Source organism: Gymnodraco acuticeps, unplaced genomic scaffold, assembly GCF_902827175.1.
Source record: "Gymnodraco acuticeps unplaced genomic scaffold, fGymAcu1.1, whole genome shotgun sequence".
Lineage (NCBI taxonomy): Eukaryota > Metazoa > Chordata > Actinopteri > Perciformes > Bathydraconidae > Gymnodraco > Gymnodraco acuticeps.
Window position 1 is genome coordinate 6956154 of NW_022990590.1, and position 25041 is coordinate 6981194.

General features: G+C 40.8%; 2 protein-coding genes across 2 annotated transcripts in view; one reads left to right on the forward strand and one right to left on the reverse strand.

The window, feature by feature from the left end:
* vsnl1a (visinin-like 1a) overlaps nucleotides 1-11175 on the reverse strand; it is a 44081-nt gene extending 32906 nt beyond the window's left edge. The window contains exons 1-2 of the mRNA XM_034228743.1: nucleotides 10910-11175; nucleotides 1160-1326 (exon numbers count right to left, since the gene is read on the reverse strand). Of these exons, the coding sequence (XP_034084634.1) occupies nucleotides 1160-1321 (162 nt within the window). The 5' untranslated portion in view covers nucleotides 1322-1326; nucleotides 10910-11175. The remainder of the gene's footprint in view (nucleotides 1-1159; nucleotides 1327-10909) is intronic.
* A 3726-nt stretch (nucleotides 11176-14901) lies between these two features.
* The window catches only part of LOC117554236, a 60654-nt gene continuing 50514 nt past the window's right edge, over nucleotides 14902-25041 (forward strand). The window contains exons 1-3 of the mRNA XM_034228560.1: nucleotides 14902-15829; nucleotides 16799-16948; nucleotides 17458-17538. Of these exons, the coding sequence (XP_034084451.1) occupies nucleotides 14902-15829; nucleotides 16799-16948; nucleotides 17458-17538 (1159 nt within the window). The remainder of the gene's footprint in view (nucleotides 15830-16798; nucleotides 16949-17457; nucleotides 17539-25041) is intronic.

Here is a 25041-nt window from a genome sequence, read left to right on the forward strand (position 1 = left end):
TCTGCCTCTGTTCATTTTCTGCCCAGATACGGCAGTGGCGAATGGGAATGTGGCAGGGTGCCTGCTAACATCTTGCAGGGGTTTTAATAGGAATGCATTTTCCCTCAGAGGATTTTGTGGTGATTCCCAGTGTAATCATGTGACCCTAACCAACCCGGTTAATATACATTGTGGGAATCCCAACTGAGAATGGTATTTTCCGAATCAACAGATGGCTTATTATTGACCGTGATACTTCGTTACTATTACTAGTGCTCATGTTGTGTCTTCTGCTAATACTTCTACAATCAAAACATGGTGTTAATACTACCATTATGACTATTACTCTGAGTTACAAATACTACTAGAGGTTTCACCTGGTACTTTTTAAGTTAAGCTAAACCACCACTTAAATCCTACAATAATCTATTGTGCAGTTCCCTCAGCTCTACAGAGTTTAAGTGTCTTTTAGCTAATTGTTTTGGTTTTCAGGAATTTGTTTGCCACGCTTATCAACCTTATTTTGATTTCAGCAAAAAAAGTCTGACACATGGGCTGTGTGGTACCGAACAAGCATCAAACAGGAAACGTAAGAAGTTAGCAACTAGCTAGGAACTTAGTAGAGCATTTAGAAACTAAAAAGCCAGATATTTTCTTTATTAGGAGGCGGAGACCAACACAGAGGAAAAGGAGAACATATTGGACTTACTGTATCAGGGGTCATGAAACATAACTTTAAATAAATTATTATGTTTCTTCTTTGTGTCTGCAACTGTTTGCTAACACGCTAACCATACAGTGATCATATGTAAATTCTGTGTTTACAGCTTATTCCACAAGCCCTAAATGGACTTTTTCTTTTTTTCATTAAACATGAATTTGTACATCTTTGAATACATGGTCTGCTGTACTACATTCCTATTACTGATGAATACGTTTTACAGTCAATAAACTATTATGACAAAAAAAACATTATCTAAGGTTTTTTGTAATCTGTTTGTATGAAATCAATCTTACCAGTCAGCATGTTAAAACAAACTAGTGTGTGTTCAGCAGCTTTGTAGGAACTGTGTGCTGTTGTCCTCTGATGAACTCCAGTCAGATCAACAGGAGTGTATATTCTCTTCCGTCTCGTCTGTGTGTTCATCCATCAGGTGAAAGTGAGTCAGTGGAGTCTCACCTTGACATACAGCTGCTGGAACTCCTCCAGGTTCAGGCGTCCGGTGGGACAGTCCTTCAGGAAACCCTTGTACCACTGCTTCAGCTCATGTTCATTAAACTCTGTGTTCTTCACCAGGTCCTCCATCACTTCAGGGGTCAGCTTGCTGTTCTGTTTCCCCATTTTGCCTGCGAAAAGGCCACACACATCAAAAACAAACAGATTAGTTCATGATTATAAGCACCTTTCAGAATACAGGAGGTACCTTTTTATAAAGTGATGAAACTAGAAGCGTGGATGGTGGAAGGAAGAGTGACTTATGAATGCTAAAAACAGATTCCTAGAGAACTCTAAAAGTGCGAACCAAAGCTTTAATCTAAAAATAAGTGTGATTTAATGAACAGGGACAGTCTCACATGATGGTTAGTCCAGTACTGTTATTTCTTCATGAGGAAAGGGTCAGTTCAAACACATAGAACTTCTGTCTTCCTTTGATCCGCTGCTTGCCCTATTTTATTTTTATTTCGTTAGCCTAATATTTACATAGCATGTTCAAATGAAATTTCACAAAATCGTTTTTAGCCACTTGTTTTTCAAGCCTTAAGCTTATTACTTATTATTCTCAGCAGGAAACCGATGGACTGTCCACTTCAAGTAGGGAATGAGTCCTTACCCCAAGTGAAGGAGTTCAAGTATCTCGGGGTCTTGTTCTCGAGTGAGGGAACAATGGAGCGTGAGATGGGCCGGAGAATCGGAGCAGCGGGAGCGGTACTGCAGTCGCTTTACCGCACCGTTGTGACGAAAAGGGAGCTGAGCCAGAAGGCAAAGCTCTCTGTCTACCGGGCCATTTTCGTTCCTACCCTCACCTATGGTCATGAAGGATGGGTCATGACCGAAAGAACGAGATCGCGGATACAAGCGGCCGAGATGGGTTTTCTCCGCAGGGTGGCTGGTGTCTCCCTTAGGGATAAGGTGAGAAGTTCGGTCATCAGGGAGGGACTCGGAGTTGAGCCGCTCCTCCTTCGCGTCGAAAGGAGCCAGTTGAGGTGGTTCGGGCACCTAGTTAGGATGCCACCTGGGCGCCTCCCTAGGGAGGTGTTCCAGGCACATCCAGCTGGGAAGAGACCAAGGGGTAGACCTAGGACCAGGTGGAGGGATTATATCTCTTCGCTGGCCTGGGAGCGCCTTGGGATCCCCCAGTCAGAGCTGGTTGATGTCGCCAGGGAAAAGAAAGTTTGGGGCTCTCTGCTGGAACTGCTACCCCCGCGACCCGACCACGGATAAGCGGGAGAAGATGGATGGATGGATGGAAGCTTATTACTTTCCAAATGGAGAAAATCTCACTTCCAAATGAAACTCTTTGAATGTGGAAAGGGTCATAATGACATCATAAAATAGTTGGCTCTCTGTGACTTTTGAGAAAAACTGAAATGTGTTTTAGTGTTAATTGTCTGCATCGGCACGGTGCTGATGCTGCCACTTCACCTCCTTGAGTACATTAACCAATCTGTAATGATCATAATTAGCAAAAGATGGTTCGAGTTTTTGGAAACATTTCTATTTCTCATTGCTTAGAGGATCGTTAGACCTCTTATGGGACAGACTGCCAGCAGCAGTGTGTGTGGTGTGCACAGAGGTGAGGTGAGGGACCCGGGTAAGCATATACTGAGGACATGCTGCATTGGTTTTTGCAAAGCATCATTTAACGATGCTTGTTTAAATCGACCACGTTTTTAAAGCATGATATAGGTTTTTAGATTGATTTTGTACCTTCAAGGTTGAAAATAGTTTCATTTGTGTTACAATACGCCAAGTAAAGAAACTATGCCAACACCTAAAGCTCACCTGCGACTAATATTGCCGTAATAACAGTAATAATAACAGTAATCCATGCCTTTGTCACCACCCGGCTGGACTACTGTAACTCTCTCTACATGGGGGTCAGTGGGTCCTCCCTCGCACGACTACAGCGGGTGCAAAATGCCGCAGCAAGGCTCTTAACTGGCACACGGAAGTATGACCACATTTCCCCTGTTTTAGCTTCTCTCCACTGGCTGCCAATTTATTTTAGGATCCATTTTTAAATTATTTTATTGACTTTGAAATCCCTAAATGGCATGACCCCACCATACCTTGCTGAGTTGCTACAGCATTACACGCCGAACCGCCCTCTCAGGTCAGCGGACCAACTGCTCCTGAATGTGCCTAAAACCAGGTCAAAGCTCAGAGGGGACCGTTGCTTCTCTGTAGCGGCTCCCAACCTGTGGAACGCTCTGCCCCTGGAGATCAGACAGGCCTCCACACTGCCTGCTTTTAAATCGCTTCTTAAAACCCACCTCGTCTCCTTAGCGTTTTAACATTTGGCGTTTCAACATCTTTCAGAATGTTGCTTTTTTGCATCTAAATTGTTTTTACTTGTACTTGTTTTATGGTGTGTGAGCTGAGCTGTGTTACTTTTTTATATGCTTTGTTTTATCTATTTGCCTGTACAGCACTTTGGTCTGGAGGTTTAAAGTGCTTTATAAATAAAGTTGTATTGTATTGTAATATTGCATCACTTTTATGCCTTTTTTGACGTTACATTATTGCTGCATGAGGTTACGTGCAATGACTATTTTCAATACTTTCCCAGTGGTGATTTAAAAAAAGCGCACCATTTACATGGCAAGGAATAACTTAATAGACTAAAAATGAAACATCTACAAGTGTAGTGATTTTTCTTTTGCAGGGCTTTATGGTGTCACAGGATGAATTAACCACATTTTCACAGAAAATAGATCTACACTAGATGCCAAAGAAACAACTCACCACCAAGGTGGTTTTCCAAAATGGTTCCTTCTCAGAACAACAAAAATAGAGTTCAGTAAGACAGCGCCATACAAATAAAGAAGTAAGGTCAGAAAGAATGAAAACCAGCAGTTGGATTTGGAAGTGAGGATATCAATATAAAATGTCAAGTGAACTTCGCACATTGATACGTAACAGAAAATATATTTATTTGAGGTGGTTATCAGTTTGCCGGCAGGATTTCCGAAAAAACTACAGATCCAAATGTAATGAAACTTAGAAGGGTGCGGCATGGAACAACCAATCAAATGTTGAGCCAAATCGTGGCAAATACACGCACACATTTTCACTGGAACAGCCTAAACGGAATTCTTCGCTCACTGATTGCCCTTTTATTTTGTCATTAATTAGATAAAACGTGCTATACCTCTCGTATAGAGCTTTAAAAGGACAGTTTGATATTTTGGCAAACACCCTTATTTGCTTTCTTGATGAAAGTTAGATGAGAGGATCGATGGCGCTCTCCTCGGAGAGTCAAGATCAATCTTCTCATCTAACTCTAGGCCGGAACCCAAATAAGCTTATTTCCCCAAAATGCAAAACTATTTGTTTAGGCTTCTATCTGGATGGAATTGGGGAGGGAGTAGTGCAGGCATCCTCAAACTACGGACTCCGGTCCGGATCCGGACCGAACCACCACTGTCTCCGGACTCTGAGCAAATTATACTTTTCATATGTATTATCTCTCTGTATTATATGTGAGACATCGCCACAACGCATTCGCAACGAGTCAAAATTCTCCGCTATGTCCACTGCAAACAGCGCTCTGCATGTCTGACTGTTCCACTGTGTTCCACCTGTGTGTGTCAACGCTTTGGTCCAATCACATTCAGCATCCAGTCAGCGTTTCCCCCCAAACAATCTACGAATCAGAGGCACAGTAGGGCGGGTCTTCGCGGAATGCGGGTGGGAAAAATGTGTGTGTCTCTTTGAACCTGTCTAAGTCAGAGCGAGAATTAAAAAAAAAAATCTCATCTAGTTCCATCTGTACTGTAGCTAGTAGCCTAGTTTCACCTACCGGGGTGGCAACTGACACCCTACAAATAGGCCTTGCCACCCCAGCTGCCACCCCAGTTGGCAGCTTTGTTTTGAAAGAAAAGTTGTGGCTCATCGGACATTTATGAGAGAAAGTCTCTAATGTCCGAGTGCAAGTGAATGCAGCACAAGATGCACGTCATGTAACCCCTCCCCCGGTCCTGGCGCGAGCGTGGACATACGATTGGCGGCGATTTCATTTTTAACTGGACGGCGCAAAACGAGAAGCATTCGGACCCAAGCACTGAAGGAATGAGGTATTTGCGGTCTGACAGAGAAGAGACTGTCAGTTTGGCTGTACTCAGCATTGAATCAAAACGCACTAAAGCTGTTGATCTTAATACGTTTGTGAGGCGTTTTGCTGAACAAAATGGTAATCGCCGCATTCAGCTGTAATAGACATGTCAACTTGATGCTCTGCTCACGGATGAGCATACACAACTATTAAGATGATGACCTTACGTGTGTAAATATATTTTTTTCTTTGAGGGGGTCTGCCCCCAAAAAACTGTTTTAAGTCCTGAGAAAGTCAAATCAGACGGTGTGTAAAACTACACTGCCCAGCCAACAGAAAGTAACCACTTTGATTGAACTAGGCCAGCAGGTAAGGACTTTCCACTGGATAATAACTGCAGTATAAAAGAATGCATGACTGAATTGATGGAGACCATGTTGAAGGCAAACAAAAAGAGAAAATAACAGGTCAAATCAAGCAAATCCCCTCTCAGATTCCACAGCAACCAGAAGAACATAAATACTGGCTGGTGATTTAATTAATCAGCTTTGTGATGGAATAAAAAATGCACAGTGCATTTCCTTAGCTGTGGGTGAGTCCACTGACACCACTGACAATGCTCAGTTGCTGGTGTTTGTGAGTTGTTATGATGAGGCAAAGGGGGAGTTTGTTGAAGATGTGTTGGGCCTGACGAACCTCAGTGGACACACAAGGGGGAATACATTTATAAAGCAATAATGGGAATGCTGAATGAAAGAGGGTGCAGCTGCCTTTATTCATAACTGTGCAGCTCTTACACTGCGACTCTGAGGGGTCAAGCACAGACACAATAACAATGAAAACGGCTGCATACAGATTATTTTAGTTTTTGCAACCTTGTGTTAAGAATCTTGTTGCAATTGTTTAAAAGTTTGAATGACCGTAATAAACGGACCTTTGTCTTATTGAAACATTTATTTTGGACCTTTAAGATTTGTATTTGAGTACCCCTGGAGTAGTGTTTGTTTTATTGTAATAAAGAGATGTGTGTGTATTTTTCATACAGGCATCAATATACACAGGGGTCAGACTATTTTTGGGAAGTTGTGGAATGGAGGCATGAGGTAGTTCAGTGTGTGTGTGTGTGTGTGTGTGTGTGTGTGTGTGTGTGGGCTATTATGTGATCTCATTTTTAGTTATCTGCGTTGTTGACAAAGAAGCGGAGCAGTACAGAGACTGCCCCATCGATCAGAAAAGTTGTCCTTTGTGAATTGAGAGAAAATGAAAATAAACAATTTTTCATTTCACAAAGAGTCCTTAGAACCTTTCCAAGCAGCTCAGACAGACCCTGAACCACAATTTGGAAACCATTTGTCTAAGACTCTTTGTCCTGAGGCTGAAATCCAATTTTAAAAACTGCTTTGAGCCAGGCTTGACCCGGGTTCACCAAGGACTCATAATGAACAGAGCGGAAATGCACCTTATGACTGAACATGCTTCCATACTGCATGTATACTAAAAGGCTCAATACAAAAGTAGGGATTCATTTGTTAGGAATCAAACCACTGCAGGTAAGACAATAGCTACGTTGTTCTTATGTTAATAAGGCATGTACTTATTGGATAACGGTGCATAGAAAACGCTATTTAATCAGGGAAACAATGCAACAATTTCATTTAAAAACAGAAAAAAAAGAATCCTATTAAATGTAATAGCTTAAAAATCCTAAAAATCACAGACAAACACACACACGCATGCACGCAAGCACGCAAGCACGTATTGATGAATTATTAAGCGATATGCAGCATTTTCGGTCACCTGCATTTGTGTGAAGCAAGGACCTTAATACAGGACAATGATAATGAGCTTAAAAAGCCTTCATTTCAAAATGGACACTTGACATAAAAAATCTTGATATCATCGAAACACATTTGCCACGAATTATGGGTAATTTATTTAGGTGAGAGACACCTAGAGAGAGACTTCTCCCCTAGATGTGCAGCCCTCTGGACCAATATGCAGTCTAATAACATGCTGTGTGTGAGGAGATCATTCTCTGTAAAGTAACTATGCCACAGTAATATGAGCACAAAAGTGTTCAGATTAAAACCTTGCACCTCTCAAAGCTTTTTGGCAGCAAAGAAATCAGCCGTGTGTTGATGTGACCTGCAGAGCAGCCCAAGTGCATTCAGAAGCCTCTGAAAAAGAAAGGAGAGGAAGTTGGACAATTCCCTCCTCCATAACTGACCCTGTGTGTGTTTCAGTGTGGAAAACAAAACAAGTGGTGTTCTGAAATGTTTCAACAGTAACTAAAATGATTCAGCAGCATAACTGTTCGTCTAGAGTTCAGAATATGTGTCTTTGATATGTGAAAATGATGCGAACACATCAATTGAAGGACAGAAACATTGGCATGCCCTTGCATAAGTGTTTGTCATTTGAGTAAATGCTTTATTTCTTGGTAGAATTGACAATTTTCTCTTCGGTTCAACATGATTTAATAAGAAACATTTATGATACTAAAACCATTTATGGTAGATTTATGGGAATAAGAATGGCATCACTAGAAGTAACAAGCTAATGCTAGGCTAAACGAACTTCGTCACAGTAGGCTGACTGCTGGCGAATGACTAAGCTAAAGGGAGCTAATGTTAGGCGTAATGATGGGTCCTAGTGGAACTCAGTCAATTGTTAGCAACTCCTGTTTTTATGACACACAGAAGCTTTAGACAATAATCACTGGGGTAATTACTGACGTAAATGATGTCGTAGAACAAAACGTGAACATCTCTTCAGCTTGTGTTAACCACAGATCTTATTACAGGCATCCAATGAAAAGATGTTAAAATGCGAACTCATATCTCGGTTTAAGGACTCATTCCTGCACCTCTCTAGTGTTCCAACAAATATTTTGTTACTCCAGTGAGTGCAACAAAAATATGCCAAAATAATTTGATAATGGAATAATTAGAATGATCCTGAAGCATGAGTCAGTATGCTACCCAGTGTTCAGCTTCTGTCCCAAGGGTTAACAAACACGCACTGACTAGAGAATTGTAAATTAGAATATCAGACCTGCAGCAATACTAATTACCATGCAGTTATGGGTTGAACTTTACTGTCTGAATATGTCAACTCTTTTCTCTGCGCGTAGCGATCAGAAACATCCTGCTACATGAAACGTCCCTAAGTGCTGCAGTGAAAGTGAGGAGGCCTGACAGCAAGTTGCCAACACTGTTCTCTTACGGCTGCCAGACAGGGTGGGCTGAGCCTGGGCACTGCAGCTTCAGAGGGAGACAGGTGTGTCCCCCGAGAGATGTGCACTGCCATAACGTGCCTGTGTGTGTGTGCACGTCCGTTTGTACCTAAACAGCAGGTATGTGAATGTATACAATTGTTCATAGTATGTAAGGGTATTTGTGTGCAACCTACGGAAATCATCATTAAGTATTAATCTAAAGTAGTGCATTTGAAGGCATCACAAGCATACATCAGCATATTGTCAGCATACACAACTTCGAAAAGCATCCGGGGAATTATTACGTTGAAAGATGCAAAACGATATCTGTATAATGTCTGGTGGCCCAGCTTTACGTCACCATCCATGATATTTCTTTCCATATCATACAATAAACTGCTATTATGATAAGATGCGATTACTTTACTTCTTGCACAATCATTTATCTCCAGTGTTTATTTAGGATGTACCAGAAAGAAAACTAACACTTAAATAAATCACACATTTGTTTAATACCGCCCACTCAGCTCTGCTTATATAAAACCTGCAACTGCACAACCTCTAAAGTGACGCAAGTGGCAACATGGTATGGCGGAGCACTTTCACAACATCATCTTCCTACGCCTTTTACTTTGTAAAGACTTTCATTTTGTGACGGTCCTCACAGATCTGAGTTGTGTGACGGTCAGTTTGGCACAAAGAGAATACACATTTGTGTGCAGGTTCGCAAGATCCCATCAAATCTGTCTTCCATATCAGACCGTTGTCTAATTGTCAATTTTCAGAGCTATGCGAGAGCCTCTCTCATTTTTCTTTTGAACATGCATCAACCTTGTACTGCAATAGAAGAAGGAATGGAATGAGAAACATCTTTAAATGTTTGATAACTGAACAAATGTTCCCCCTTAGCAACTGCTTGACAATCAACAGCCTGCAAATGTGATAATGATGAAATCCCCTCTATATATCCAGCTACAAATTATTTAGCAGTAAAAGATGTACAAGCATAAGCTGCATAAATCACAGTTAAAAGGATAAATGCTAGGAAAGTGATGTGAAAAAAATCATGATATTTCATGGATTCAGAGGCATGACTCTTTTTTGCACACAACACTGAACACACCCCTACCTCCCCCCTGTTAGCTCTTAATTCTATGCTTGGATGGGAATGGTTTGCACCAGTTACTCACTTCTACAAGGGGGGGAAGCAAGCAGCAAGCTGCATTATCAGCAGATGTCAGTGCTTCATTTTAGCCAAAAAAAGAAAAGAGTCTGGGACGAGACACTTGGTTAGGCTGCAGAGCAATGCAGAGCAGAGCAACACACCTGAGTCATTACCCTTTGTCTTCTAGCCCACTGGGAGACACAATGACAATAAATCATAGCTGTATCTGCAGACAGGTGTGGACTGACACATTTTACAGTCCTGTTACAGCCAGACCTGCCCCCGAGCCGGGCGGATGGCTAATATATATCTGTCCCTTCACCAGCATTTACAAACAGGGGATGACCTTGAGATGCAGGCAGAGCCCCAGCCAAGAGAAGCAACATTAGATAGGAATAATGCAGTTAGAGGGTTTGATCCATGCAAATCTGGGAGACTTCTGTGTAATCCTGCTGCCTTTATTGTCTAGAAATGTGTGTTGTGTATGTGAATGAATGTGTGTTTGTGTGTGTATGAGAGGTGGGGGCACAACAAGCATACAGTAGAGGCTGGTGGATGATTGATTTGCAAAAAAGTGGCTTCCTTGTGAGGATGATGTGGGCTAAAGGACATACCACACCCCCACCTGCACACACACACACACACACACACACACACACACACACACACACACACACACACACACACACACACACACACACACACACACACACACACACACACACACACACACACACACACACACACACACACACACACACACACACACACACACACACACACACCCTGTTGCAACATCAGCACCAGTGCCAAACTACACCAGAATCACACCACGTCGTGCCAAGCAGACATCCCACGCAAAAGTCACAATTTTAGTCGACAGAATTCTCACAGTCTGCATGAATTGCATAAATCAGACGTCACCAATCCAAATGTACCCCAGTCTTTACACTTTAGTAGTTGAATCTAAATCCTGGTGTGTAGGCTATGTGTGTATGATTAGTTACTAGTTAGTCACCCGAGCAAGAGATAACCATGTTTATCCAATGCAGACAAGATTTACGTGCAAAACGTGCATATGGCAATATATAAAAGGCTGAATTTTGAATTTTGTGTCGTTATTGTAATTTGCGTATTTTTAGTCCTCTAATTAACCCATAAATTAGCCTAAAGGGTGACGCACTGCAGGTTGAAACATGCATGTCAATGTGCAATACTATGTTTATATGTTCTTCAAGCACAGAAAGAGTTCTAGTTTAATAACCAACCTACCTTGAGAGAGTGCCGAGTCAACGGGAGAAGTCTGGTCTGATGTCTGGAGTGGTCCAAGAAACCTGCGAGGACGGGAAAAAATAAGCGATTCAAAAGATCTGAAACTGCTCTTCTGTCGAGCCACTAGTAGCTTTATAATGTTGTCGAGTGTTTTGTTTAATTCTATGGGGCTGTGGGACAAAAGTCAGTCTCGACTGAAAGTAAGCGGTGCGGGTCCGTAGGATGATGTTGCTAAACACACACTGGTGCTGATGTACTGAGAGGAGGAGACCGATACAGAGAGAGAGAGAGAGAGAGAGAGAGAGGGAGGGGAGTGCATCTCTGTCTCTTTCGCTCCCTGTTTTTGGTTGAGTATTAGCCAAAGACCGTATGTCATTAGCATGATGTCGCAAACAATAAGTTACAAATAAAGGCAGCAGGAATAACAAATACAAATAGCCTACTAGTGTTCATATTCGACACTTATATTGAACTATTTGTTAACTGATTTTACTGCACATTCCAGCAATATATAAACTTTTCCTAATTTATTTAACCTGAGACAATACAAGAAGGCTATGTTAGCTAGCTAAACCATTAATTAACGTAAAGGGAGTCCTTCTTTGTTCCGCGGCAGCAGTTTGGCGCCACATACAGGACACCGGGGAAACGTCAGGACCAGAAACTAACGATAGCCACAACAGGATACTTGGCTAGGTATGTTGAGCTCTATTATAGATTTATTTAGAAGGTAAGTAGCTTAAAAATATATATGTTAAGTAAAATATATTACTAGCTTAAAATATCAGCGACTGTTATCTTTAATATCCGAAATTACAAATTACGTTATTGAGTTTAAAAGGTTTGCTTATGCTAACATTAGCTGCATATGATTTGTTTTAGGTTATCAAACGTTAAATGGCGAATTAGTGGCTTAAGTTATGGAAATTGTTTTGTTCAAAAATATAATTCATACATTTCTTAAAATACTGTTGTTTTTTCAGTCATTTTGTACACTTGTTCTTGCTGGCTCAAATCTAGCATATAGGCTAGATAACTAAAGGAACATCTTACACCTTTATCTAAGGATAGCAATAGCTGCCCATAGTAACATTGGTGAAACTTATCAGTCCACACTGCATTAACACTGCAATTTATTTGTCTTAAGAGAGAGCTTTGTGTATTATTATTTTGTTATGATATCCTTTATTGCTTGATATATCAAAAATAGCTCAACAAATCTCACACTGTAAAGTACTGACTAGACTAGAGTATTTAAACAGCTGACAGAAACACAGTCATGGCTCACAGGGACATTTTATTGAAACATCTATCATCTATGTGATAAGAAACACCTGTGCTTTTTTTCTATCGAGTTTCTATCAAGTCAGCACGTTTGATTTTTAAATGGCCTAATGTGTGTAACAAAGATAGCATTGTCAAAAACGGATTCCCAGCAGTTCCTGATTGGGGTGTTATAATAGAGAGGCAGCAGAGCAGTGACAGTGCCACAGTGCCATCTCTGTATTCTGCACAGTGAATCAGAATCATGCTGTGTAACAATCTGCTGCGGTATAGGAAATCCACGGACTGCATATTATGTTGTTGTGGTTTGCCGTGGGATTACTTGCACATAGGCTATTATGTTAATACAGACAAATCATGGACTATAGTACAGGCTGAAGATTACAACACCATCATTAACCAGCCTATTTTGAATCACTAGATTCAGCCGTGGAATTGGTTTTCTAGAAATGTTATCTTCTAATAGTAAGCAGTGCATTGGAAACATTATTGACATGATTCCATTCTTTTGATAGAGTGATAATTATTGATCTGAGCAGTGTGGCTTTTTGATGCAGTGTTCACACTCCAGTTGTTTCTATTTCAGGTTCAGTAAATTGGAGAAGATGGATACAATCACAGAAGAAGATATAAGTCCACAAACCCAGATTGAGCTTACTGCACCTCCCTCCCCCAAGCGACCAAGGACACATTGCACGATGACAAACGACCACAGTGGCAAGAGCAGGTTTGACTTCCCAGAGCTTCTGACTTTTAGGAAAGCCATCAGCTCTCCATCATCAACAACTATCTTGCAGGAGAATACGGGCCTAGAATCCATGGCAGAATGTGGGGATTTTAAAGACACTCAATTGACTGTCACCCCTATCAGTAGGTTGACTACTTCACACACTGACGACGCACATACAGGATCATCTGAAGTCTGTGTGATCTCTGCTGAAATAAGCTCCAAACCTCTTTTGATGGATGAGCAGGGTTCAGTTTCTGAGACTAACACACTCAGTGTATACATGGAAGATGATGCAGGTGGGGCATTAGCAGAGTCTTTCACTTCAAAAGAAACGTCCAGTCATCCTGATTGCAATCGGCTGGGGAAATCACTTGAAGACGAGCCCCCTGGTGGTTGCAGTCTTCAAGCAAGTAATGACGAAGATGGGATACAGGTGCAAAACAGTGTCAGTCAAATCCAAGCATTCACCTTCAGTTCAAGTGTTGAGAGGGTCAGATGTCAGTCTGATTGCAATGTTGAAGATGTGCCACATGACACAGGTTTCTGCGATACATGGAGCCAATCTGAGAGTAATCAGAAGAGGGGTGAGCTCGGATTTAGTGAGAATATCCTTCTCATTGAAGAAAAGGCAGAGGGTTGCAGCGCAACATCTTCCCCTGATTATACAGACTCTAAATTATTCTGCTCTTACCCTGAAGAGCATCCCTCTGGGATCTTGGCAGAAAGTGTAAAAAATGAGGAAGAAATATTACAATTGCATATCTGTGATAAGGAAAATGTTGCCGTCTGTGAGGAGGAAACAAAAGGCAGTGATAATGAGAATGCCACGAGCAAGAGCTCCATCCCTTCTGCTGCTGAATGTGCTGAAGGATCAATTGTTTGTTATGATGTGGTATTAGCCACAAATATTGCAATTGAGAGTGTGAGTCACGAAGCCGAAGACTTCTGTGCGGTTAAAGGAGAGCATGCTGCTGGCAAGATGATAGCGAAAGCCGGGAGTGAAACGGCTGATCACACAACAGACACTCCATTGCCTGCAAGAATCAGTCAAGGGCCTACTGGAGGAGATAATGAGGCAAGCCCTTTCAGTGTAATTGACCCTGCAATCTGGATTGAAACTGACAAGGAGGCTGAAGAGAAACGTCGAAACTCAGAGAGCACTGCAGATGTGGAATTATTTGCATCGGAAAAAGTCTGCGAGATGGAAACACAGCTTACGCTCTGTTGTGACCTCGGGCTGTCACAGGAGGTTTCAGCTCCTGACCAGTTTAATCACCAAAACAGAACAGAGTGCAGAGATGAAAAAGAAATCTCATGGCAGTCACACTCAGATCCACAGGCTTGTTTACTCACCACAGACGAAACACACAGAACGACTGGCAACGAAGGCAGCTGTCACCGGCAATCCAGCCCCTGCAGAAGTCCATGTAGGCCAGCCCATCCTCCTCCTGCAGGGGGTGGAACACAAGAAAACCATGACACTGAGGAAGATCAGATGAAAGAGCCGGATCAGTCAAGCTGTTTTCCTGTCAGTCCGAAGACACAGGAGGTTGAATATTTTGTAACAAATGATGAAATGGCCAGAATGGATGGGGAAACTGAGATGAAGGAAAGAGAAGGAATTACAAGTTTCAAAGAAGAAATAAGAACTGAAAACTCACCAGTCATGGAGGGAAATCTTCTGCACAAAATAGAAAATCACATAGAACACGCAACTGAAGAACCAACTGGTGACTGCATGGTATACATCGACTGGACAGAGGGTAATATAAGTAAACATGGCAACACATTCACACACCTTGATGAGCAATTGGGAAATAACGTTGAATACTTCTCTGATCACTCATACAATGTTGTGATAACAACAATGGAAGGGAAAACAGAGGAACAGGAAAGAGAAGAGGCAAGTGTTAAAACTGATGTGCAATATTTAGAGATATTAGAGAAATCTGAGCATGATCAACAACAGAAAGAAGACATGACTGAGGAATGCATCAGTAATTGTACAGAGGACAAAACAAGCAAAATCGACGAGAAACAAGAAAACAAGCTTAGTTGTTTCTCTGATTACCAACACAGAGCTGAGACATTCATGCTTGAAAATAAAGAGGACCTTTCGGCTTTCACTTCCCCCCCAACAAGCGATGCAGTTGTGCCAAGTCCTCATAAATTACACCATTTACAAAATGCTGACAGCAACCCCACAGCCCTAAACGCTACTGACAGATTTTCCCCTGTGCCATCTGCCTTAACTCTCAACGACCGTGTGCCGGGGGGCTTTGACACTTTCGAAAAGATCCAGCTCTCACTTGAATATGAGGATGGCCTGAGCAACAGCCCTCTCCTTACAAGCCTAGACGGGCAGCAACAACTTCAACACTCTATGCCAGAGGCAGAGAGCAATGAGCAGGAGGAGGTACCAGAAGAGGAGGAGAAGGAGATGGATGTATTTGAATGTCACACTGAGAACATGGCAAAGGGATTTTTAAGTCAAGATACCAGTTATAATCAATTCCCAAAATGTATCCCAGCATCATCAGCCCATGTCATTGCTATTGGTCGTCCAGAGCAACAGCCTAACTGTGAATCATCCTTGAATTCCTTTGAGTGCTTCGGGGTTGAGCTAGACTCACGATCAACGCCCTTCCCTGTTCCCTCCAAGAGCGACAGTCTAGCCTCCGATGTGAACGACGAAAAGTTTGAGATGAAAAAACAGTTTGACATGGTGTTGCGAGAGTTGAACTTGTATTTTGAAATCAGTCTGGGTGATTTGGCGAGTGAGAGCAGAGCATCATCACCTGAGCAGGTTATAGATATAACTGAAGCCCTGAAGGATGACACTTCAATCTGCAAAGAAGAACATCTCAGAAGCCCAGAAGGAGGAAGCTATAGAGACACATCATCAGGTAACTGCAAGCAGAACACAATGAATGCATCCATATTATAACAAAGGACTGGTTCCAGTAGTATTGACATCAGTTATGAGGTACAGCTGTAAACACCAAAAGAAACTTTTCTTTGACCATTCTGATTGATGGCTATCCATGTTTAATTACAAGTGCCGCTGTATTATTTATTGTTGACCTCATATTTGATTAATATGCACAATGTGTTCAGTACAAACATCATATGACATTCCCAACATCATTTTCTTTGCGAGTCGGTTGCTGCCTTTCAAATGCTTTACTCACAAATACAAACAGATAAATAAGTATATCGATTATAAACACAATAGTTTGATGATTTAAGTAAACATATTATTTGTTTCCTACAGTGCAATAGATACTGAAACTGAAGTAGAACTGTAGCTCTGTGAGCAAATCTTAAAACAATATTTTGACTTTTCTGGGGGGGAAAACTCTTATTTGCTTTGATGCCGAGAGTCTTATCTGGTTGCTTGGAAACCTCATGGTCACAACAACCCTCCAGGAAGTGACTGCTAACAAAATCATGCATCCAGTAACCCCCGACAAAACCACAACTTTTTGCTTGCTACTGGAAATATAATAATATTTGAATGTAACTCAAGGCAAATATTTTTTACCATAGGATTTTACTTTTTAATAATATTGTAAACATTTCTTTTAAAATGTTAACAATTCTTTACATTTTCAATAGAGTCAAGTCACATTTTAAGCACAGAACTAATTGTAATAAACAACACTGTCAATTCAGCAAAAGTTAGAAATCAAAGTCCTCTTTGAATAATTACACATTTCAGATAAAACATGACAATAGGATAGAGAACAGACCGTCAGTTTTTTGATTTGTCTTTTTTGACACCACAATAATGTGGAAACAAAATGCCAGAGAAACCTCAAGCATCACACACTGCTCCCATACTAATGATTAGCTGTGTGTTGCATGCTGTTCAGATGATGCGGATGAAGCCGGCAGCCTGGAGATGTGTGGAGGTGATGCAGTGGTTTCTCGTCCCTCTGGCCCCTGGGGCGGGGAGCAGGAGGTGCCCCTCGGCAGCCACCTGGGCCAGGAAACATCCATGCGCCCTGCAGAGAAACAGAAAGGTTTGTTGTTTTCTTTTTCAAAAGATTAAAGTCAGCCAAAAAAAGTGTATTATGTCTTTGGGAAGAAAATAAGCGTCCCAGTAATCAGTGTTCGTAACAAGGGTGAAACTAATTCAAATGTGTTCGGTCGACCGGAAAACTTCTTTGAAGCAAAAATAAACAATTCAATTAAAGTCTGAAAAACGGTGGTTGAGATTGCTTTAATTAGAGCTAAGTGTTCTTTTGTTCCAGTGTTTGCAGTACCGCGTTTATTTTCCAGACTGTCGGGTGACAGGCTTTCAAAAGGGCAGCTAGGTTAATTCATTGAGGAAATACAATTGCTTTTATTGATTTGTCTTTTCATATTGACTCAGCTTCCTGTCATTAATGTTCAAATATTAATTTCCCTTAATTAGCTGCCATTGAACGAAAACAATGGCATGAATGTTGTTTAAGGATAAACAGAGAAATAAAAAAGACAGACTTAGCAGGTCTCGCTGTCTCTAACCGTCAATGTGTTTATTTTTCAGACACCCGGGAGATGGAGCAGAAAAAGATAATGTGGTCCCCGTCCTTCGGGTGTCAGCCGCTCGTGGATCAACTGAGCCACAGTGAGTTGTTATTGTAGTTGCAGACAAAAGACCCTGAGCATTTTATTGATAGAATGTAGGTTTCAAGATTCTGTAAGAAAGGCCACTTTAAAAATAATATGAAAGGTTTTTAATGTCCTTCCATATTGTTAGTTGACCATTCTATGAATCATTGTAGTGACTTTTCAGAGTATGGTATTTTGACCATATTGTGACATAAAAGTAAACTGAGAACGTAAAAGAAAGAAAAACAAAAGTATGTGAGCAAGCATAGCAGCTGCTCTCTGCTGCATTATAAACCCCAGTGTGTCTGCTGGGAGTTAAGTGTGCTGTCCTCTGAATGTTTAAAAGGAGCATCAGGCTAACAACCTGTGTACCAGGAGATGAGATGTGTTCACCTTGTCAGAATGAGGAAATAAATCAAGTCTAATAGCATGCCTTCTGTCTCCGCACATTGAGAAGGACTATGTTAATCTTGTCAGCTTTGGAAAGGAAAATAAACCATCACCATTAGTTCTTTACAACCTCTAACAGAAACCAAGAGCCAGAATATTCTGTGGGGCTTTGGGGCCCAAACAAATGCTCAATGCAGGGCACCAGGCACACAGGACTGCTATATATTGTGTTTATTTGAATGCTGTCAATCGAATGAAAAATGTATCACAGTAAAAATCTGAGATTAAACATAATCAAGAAGGATTAATCACAGGTTATTGGCCTGAAGTCCAACAATGTTACGACATTTAAAACATGAACAAAGCCACTGTAACATTCCCCTCTGTGTAATGTGCACTACACAGGGCATAATATCTCGTACTGCCAGCACTATCTGTTCCTACAGTAGTGTCCTCACTGCAATCTCCCACCACTGTGCAACCTTAAGAAACTGGCGCATAGTGTTCTTCCTCCGTTTTTAATCACAAAGCGAACAATTATAGTTGTGCTGTTACACCGAGGTAGTCACAGTTCTCACGGATATCCAGTGATCTAGAGTTAGTTCATCACATGTAGATCGTGCTCATTTCTACGCGCTCTCTGCCTCCTCAATGCCATGCAATCCATTGCAAACATTCAGCAATAAGGTTTCCTGATTAATTGCAAGCTCACAGTCCTAGATTATTTCCATCAGGAGAGACTTATTTTGATTGAGCAAAAAATGATAGACATGCAAATAGATTTTGGTGATTAGACCCCATCGTGATGTGTCATATATTTGAAAGGGGAGGCTTAGACGTAAGTAGAATAGAACCCAACACTTGTTGTAATGTAGATGGGATGAAAAGGACACTGATGATCTGGTTTTGGCGAGGAGTGGACTTTTGAAGCTTGCTGATAGCAGGAGAGAAGCGAACGTATTCAAAGTTTAACAGCAGCACAATGATTGGCTGTTCAAAGGCATTGCAAAATGAAGTTGGTTATCTAAAAGAGCGGACGCCCATGATTGGCTTATTACAGGCAGCTGGAGGAGTGAGAAAGTAGTCTTCCTGATTGAAATCACGCTTTGTTATGGTGTGGCACTGTTTCCTGTTTTATATTGAAAAGTGTTTCTCAATGTCGAGGGCGCTTCCTTGGTAGGACAAGTCCCTCCGAGTCAGATCCTTTTGAAGCGATGCAAGAATCCTTCCTAGCCTCGGAAAACGAAGAATTGTGGAACAGGCTAACAGGTGTGCGTCATATGCGAGGCCCCGCCTTAAATAGAGTGCGATTTCCGCCAAAGATTTGGAAATTGGTCAAAGCATTGTGGGGATTTTAAGACCGCGGAGTCTACACATGTGCAGCCTCGGTAGAATTCCAAGCATCCTGGACATTGGAACAGTCCTTCGGCGGCACTCGATGACGTAGCATCCTTGAAATAGTGGCTCTGGAGCAGCCTTCCTCGACATTGAGAAACACCTCCTGTGTTATGTCTGTTTTTACTTCCTGTCTCTGTGTTTTCCCACCTCTTTGATTGTCTGATTCTTTTCACCTGCTACCCTTGTGTCTTTTCTTTCTTGTGATTATCCACATGTATTTTCTACAGAGTGATTCTGTGTACCTGCACTTGGGTCATCAACACTGTCTTCCACCACTTGACACGCTTAGCTCATATTTGATGTTTGCAGGACAGCCCGAGCAATACAAGAGACTGGAGCCCCTGAGAACATGCAGCAGGCCCCTCCGGATCGGACTTTCAAAGAGAGCCAAGACCAAAAACCTACATCGCCCCCACCCTTACAAGTGAGCGTTCACAAAGCAATCAAGACGATGTACATGCGTGTTATGAAGCTTTCCTTTGTTGCCATGTTCAATCGCTGGAATGTTATTTTCTGCTTGGTATATCGTTCATGGATTTCTTCTTCTATGCTTTCTTGGTTGAGTTGTTCCTGTTCATTTGAACTCCCTGTTTATCCAGGGAAGGGTTGAATCCTCATAATGCCAAAATGTATATGCATCTTCTAGTTTGAGGTTCCCATATAATCACAGTCTGCCGCTGTTTGCCCAAAATCTGATTTGTATTTGTTGATAAAAGCAAATCTGCTTCCTGTTCATATTTTCCCTCCTGGAAAATATTCATCTTTAAAAATAAGCATTTCTAGTAATGTTTATGTTGGTATTTATGTCTATTTATATATCTATTTATTTATGAATGTATTGGCTTCTTTCCAACCTAGATTTGGGTTTTATTTATATAATATTGATCAATACTAGTTTTAAAATGATTGCGTTATATAAAATACATCCGCTGTTCCCAGGTGTGTTATATAGAATTGGTTCTTATGTGTTCCTCTGTATTGATACCGTATTCTACTTGTTCTGTGTGGGCGGACTCAGTCAGTCAATGAGCAGAGTTTGCCATGTTACTGTTGTGGTGTTTGTATACCATTAAACAGATTCCCGTGTACTGTATGCAACATATCCTTGAGCAGTTCTGTGGGAGGGTAGCTTTTGAAAAAGCCTATTCACTGTTGAATTAAATAATTGCATAAAATGTGTTTTTATGTACTATACATGCTTGACAAAGGTACTTCTCAGGAAAACAATGATAGTCAACATATGTCTTTGTCTAAGTAGTTTGTCAGCTGTGGGCTGATATTTCCTGAAATGATTGAATACTTTCCACGGCAAAACTACATCGATCCTAATTAGATTCACTCTTTTTCAAAAACATCCTCAACTAAATGTACTTCTTGTCATAGTGACAGACTAACACATTTAAATGTAAGTAACTTCCTGCCACTGCTGGAGCACAACAAAACAATAAATACTACTGAGGTGATTTCAAATGAAACCCTCCTTATCTCTTACCTCTCTGATGAAGCTATTGACTGCTAGTCTGACATGAATGCTGTTTACCTCACTAAACGTTGAGCAGGTTCCCATACAACAGGTGCATAGATACTCATCTGATTTGAACACAGATTCAGCTCTTGTCCTAGTGGCTGGAGGCAGTGGCACCTCAGGTCCATTTATAACGAAGGTATCAAGCTCTGTTTGGGTTTGTTTTCCTGCAAACCGCAGCTCCCTAAGTGTGAAGTAAACGCGATTGTTTTTGTTCTTAAGTCAGGCGGTTTCTTCTCCAAACTAGAGTGCATGTTGGAGACAGATCCAGTGGGTAGAGCGAGGAAAACAATGACAGCTTGACTGCATCTGTTTGAATAAATAGCAGAGCTATATGTTCTGTGCTTACTTTTCTTTATGGGTTGTTTACAAAGCAGCGTTGTAGGGCTGGAAGATTAGGACAAGTAACTCATTGCGATTGTTGAAAGTGATAATGCAATTGCGATATGATTTTCAATTTTGAAGGGTACTTTAACAAATGAATTACAATTAGGATCTGTACCATACAAGGATGTTTTATTTAAAGACTACTATTACAGTATACTACTTTTTCTAGAGTGTCATATAGGTTGTTGTGCATGTTAATGGTCTGCAATGGCCAAAGTCCCCAAATTCCCTCCAGGCGGAGTATCTCCCCCCCCCCTCTAGATTTGTTTTTATAGGCTGGGACTTCTCTGCAGTGCAACAATACTTGAATCAGATATCCTCACATATGTTGCCTTTACCAAATATTGCGTTTGCATTTGTCTGTGTTGCTCTTTCGATAACATTTTGATTAATTGTGCAGCCTTACAGCAGAATACAAGACAATTAACTTCAATCACCTGCCTGTTAAACCTGGCATTGTAACTGAGGATCTAAAACTTGAGGTGTTTTATTGAGTCTTTTTGTTAAAGACCAAAATACAAATGTACAAAATACTTCTCTCAAAGACCAATTAGGATTGTTCTCTTAAATCTATCTCCAATGATTCCCTTTTTGTCAGCAGGAACCCCCTCAGTGTATTTTATCAAAGCAATTGAACCATTCTTGTATTGACTGATGTTTGTTCAAACTTCTTTCCTTTTTTCTCACCTGATCACATATCTGAATCAAAATGGTTGGATTTATTTTTCTTGTGAATATAACATTCAAGGTGCAGCTTTCCAAAAATAATTGGATTCAGACGTTACGCATTCAGCCTGCCTTTTTAATCAGGCATCAGTCTGAAAGCTGAAGGACTTGAATTAGATTTTTTTTCCCAGGTAATAATGAATTTGTCAATGCTAGTTGCATCTGACCCATATTTAGTTTGTTTGATGGATATGGATATTTCTTCACTCTGTAGCTGAAAGCCTATTCCCCCCGGCCATGGATAAAGACAGTTTTTATTTCTAAAACAATTGATATACACTAACTTAATGTTCCATGCTTCGTCTGGAAATTCATTCCATCCATTTTTATTTCATATCAATTACACACAGGCCAGTAATCTTTTGTTTTAGTAACACTTCACTTGCAGTGCAGTGGAGTGCGTAAGCAATGCATTATTCTTACATAATTGTCACATTTCAAAATTAGCATTATGAGGCATTACAACATGCTTTGTAATGAGGGTGGCAAATGAATTCCAGATCGTTATACAGTCAACGAGCCAGTCTGATCATTAGGAGGTATGCTCTGTCCTAAAAAAGTACTTGGCCTACATACTGTAGGTACATTGGAAAATAGACTGTGAATTTGGAAAGGCTCCAACTGCTGCAGCTGGTGGATGAAAGATGAGGTCATTTTTAAAGAATGATATATTTGCAACATAATTAGCACCAGGAATAACTGATTGCTTAAAACAGTTTGTAACCCTTACGCGATGTAATCTTTCACTTTGAATTGTTCGGTTTACATTGTAGTGTGTTTCTGATTGTCCAAATGAGGGAGTTTCAGGTGGCACAGCTCCACACTAGTGGAAGTTGAATGTTAACCTTAGCATGCTAACATGCTAATTTAAAGCAAGTATAATGTTTACCATTACATAGCATTTAGGTGATGCATTTATCCAAAGTGACTTACAATAAGTGCAATAAACCATAAAGATTCAAACTAAGGACAACAAGAACAGTGCTGACATATTTACTTCAAACAAGCAATATCATTGTAAGTGTTTGTGCAGAAGTACAACTCTTAAGTGCGTTTTCATTTTTTTTCATTTTTATATATATATATAATATATTTTTTACTAAAAGGATTTCCGTAAATACTTTTATCGTTCTATGTTAAACTGTTACATTTATTGACTTTAAGTAACAATGTGCATTGGACTCACTGATGGAGAAATACTTTGAGGTTTAACAATGACCCATGCCCAGTTCTAGCTTTTTTTACTAAGCCCGGCATTTTGTGCAATATGGACCTAACACGACTTTTTAAATGTTCACACATTAATATACAGTTACTCTTCCGCTATATTGAAAAACAGAAGCGCTACGAAGGACACTTTTATATATTATCCCACACTCCCACGAAACAGACCCCCACCCCTGCCAGCATGTGTGTTTGTGTGGTCCAACATGCCCAATGGGTAGAGAAGGAAGACACATCTAGATTACAAAAAACATACATTTGATGGTCTAAATGGCAAAAGCAACCAGAAAAATGTGTTACGGTTGATCCGCTTTTTGATAGATGTATAATAAATAATAAATCATAGTTCATGCATTACATTGATAATTCTTTTTTTCATTTACGTCAGATGTGTCAGGGTTCCTTTAGAAACAGGGACAAGGCTTCTTCTTTTCTTCCAAAATGACTCCTCTCCCTTTTCACAAAAGCACCACTGTATAAATCACGTACTGCAAATGATGATATAACGGCATAACCTGGGGATTCAAGATGTTGAACAATTTGAGAAATGAAACCTGACAGGGATTTACATTCCTTTGTTTTTAGTTCTTCCCCACCACTAAAATTAAAGGGATAAGGCAGCACTCATTTGATTATTTCATTAGGGGTAAACTGGGCATATTCCCAGCATGAGAGTCCGAGTAACGTTACTATGCTTGTGGAGAGACCTTAAAAATGCGGAATACCCCTTGAACATATTCTATGGTTCGCCAGTGCAGAAAGAAACACTGTCCTACAATTGGAAAGGTCTGGATAATAATGCGTATCACACAATATGCCTCAAATTTCGACTTCTTCTTGACCCATGCTTCCTCCAGAAATGTCAGCCATGCAGACATTAACAAGCAAAACATCTGATCAAATAGGAAAATAATGGCTTGTTTTTCCTGTGCAAAGAAAAACATCTTTATAGTGCCACGGTTACTTTGAGTAAACAATCTTAAGGTATCTGTCTGCCACATTTCACTACAGTACATGCTGATGCATCTTTGTATTATTATCAAAGCAGAAGCTGTATCACACTGTCGGCAGCAGACGTCTCTCCAAAGCAAACATGCAGGGCTTAAGCTAAGAGAATGTGTGTGAAAGGCAATGTCACACACATTACAGCACTATATGTCTATTCAATCATACACACACTCCCTTACAGAAGCTAAGCCTGCATGTAGTTGCTGCATTTTCCAGATCAATAGCAATCACCGGGCCACAGTAACAGAATCAGATGATCGACCCGGAGACTAAAAATACTCTGGAATATCTATCGCCTAGCGGGCTGCTGAGTCCAATGCTTCACTGTGATGCCATTAAAGTGACCAGAACTAAACCCCTTTCATTCTACAAATGTCATTTCATGGATACTTCCGTCATAAGTGCATGATACACATTATTAATCTGTTGATAAATCGTGGAAAACCAACTCTGGCTGTGATTTTGGACAAGTATAGTGTTCAGTGTGGGTTGTAATGATTTCAAAGTTGTTGAATCACACTTGATTTATCTCGCCCAACACCTAAAAGTGGACAATTTGTGAAAACTTGAAATATTGACGCTGCTGATTTGCTCAGGTCTGCACGCACAGTAATCTCTACTTTGGTCCCAAGCAGATCGCAACGTAGCGAGTCTAGAAAAAAGGCAATAAGAGGATTTCACAGTCGAGTGTTACGACACAACTTTGCGATATTGTTTAGCCTGTTCCTGAAAATCTTTAATTAAATTGGCGTCGACTGAACAGAGACCCGTGTGAGCTCGACAAACAGCAGTGTCGGTTTAATAAACAGCCGCTGACGGAGCCTAGATCAACTCCGCGGTGGGGGAGTGGGGATGAGGGGG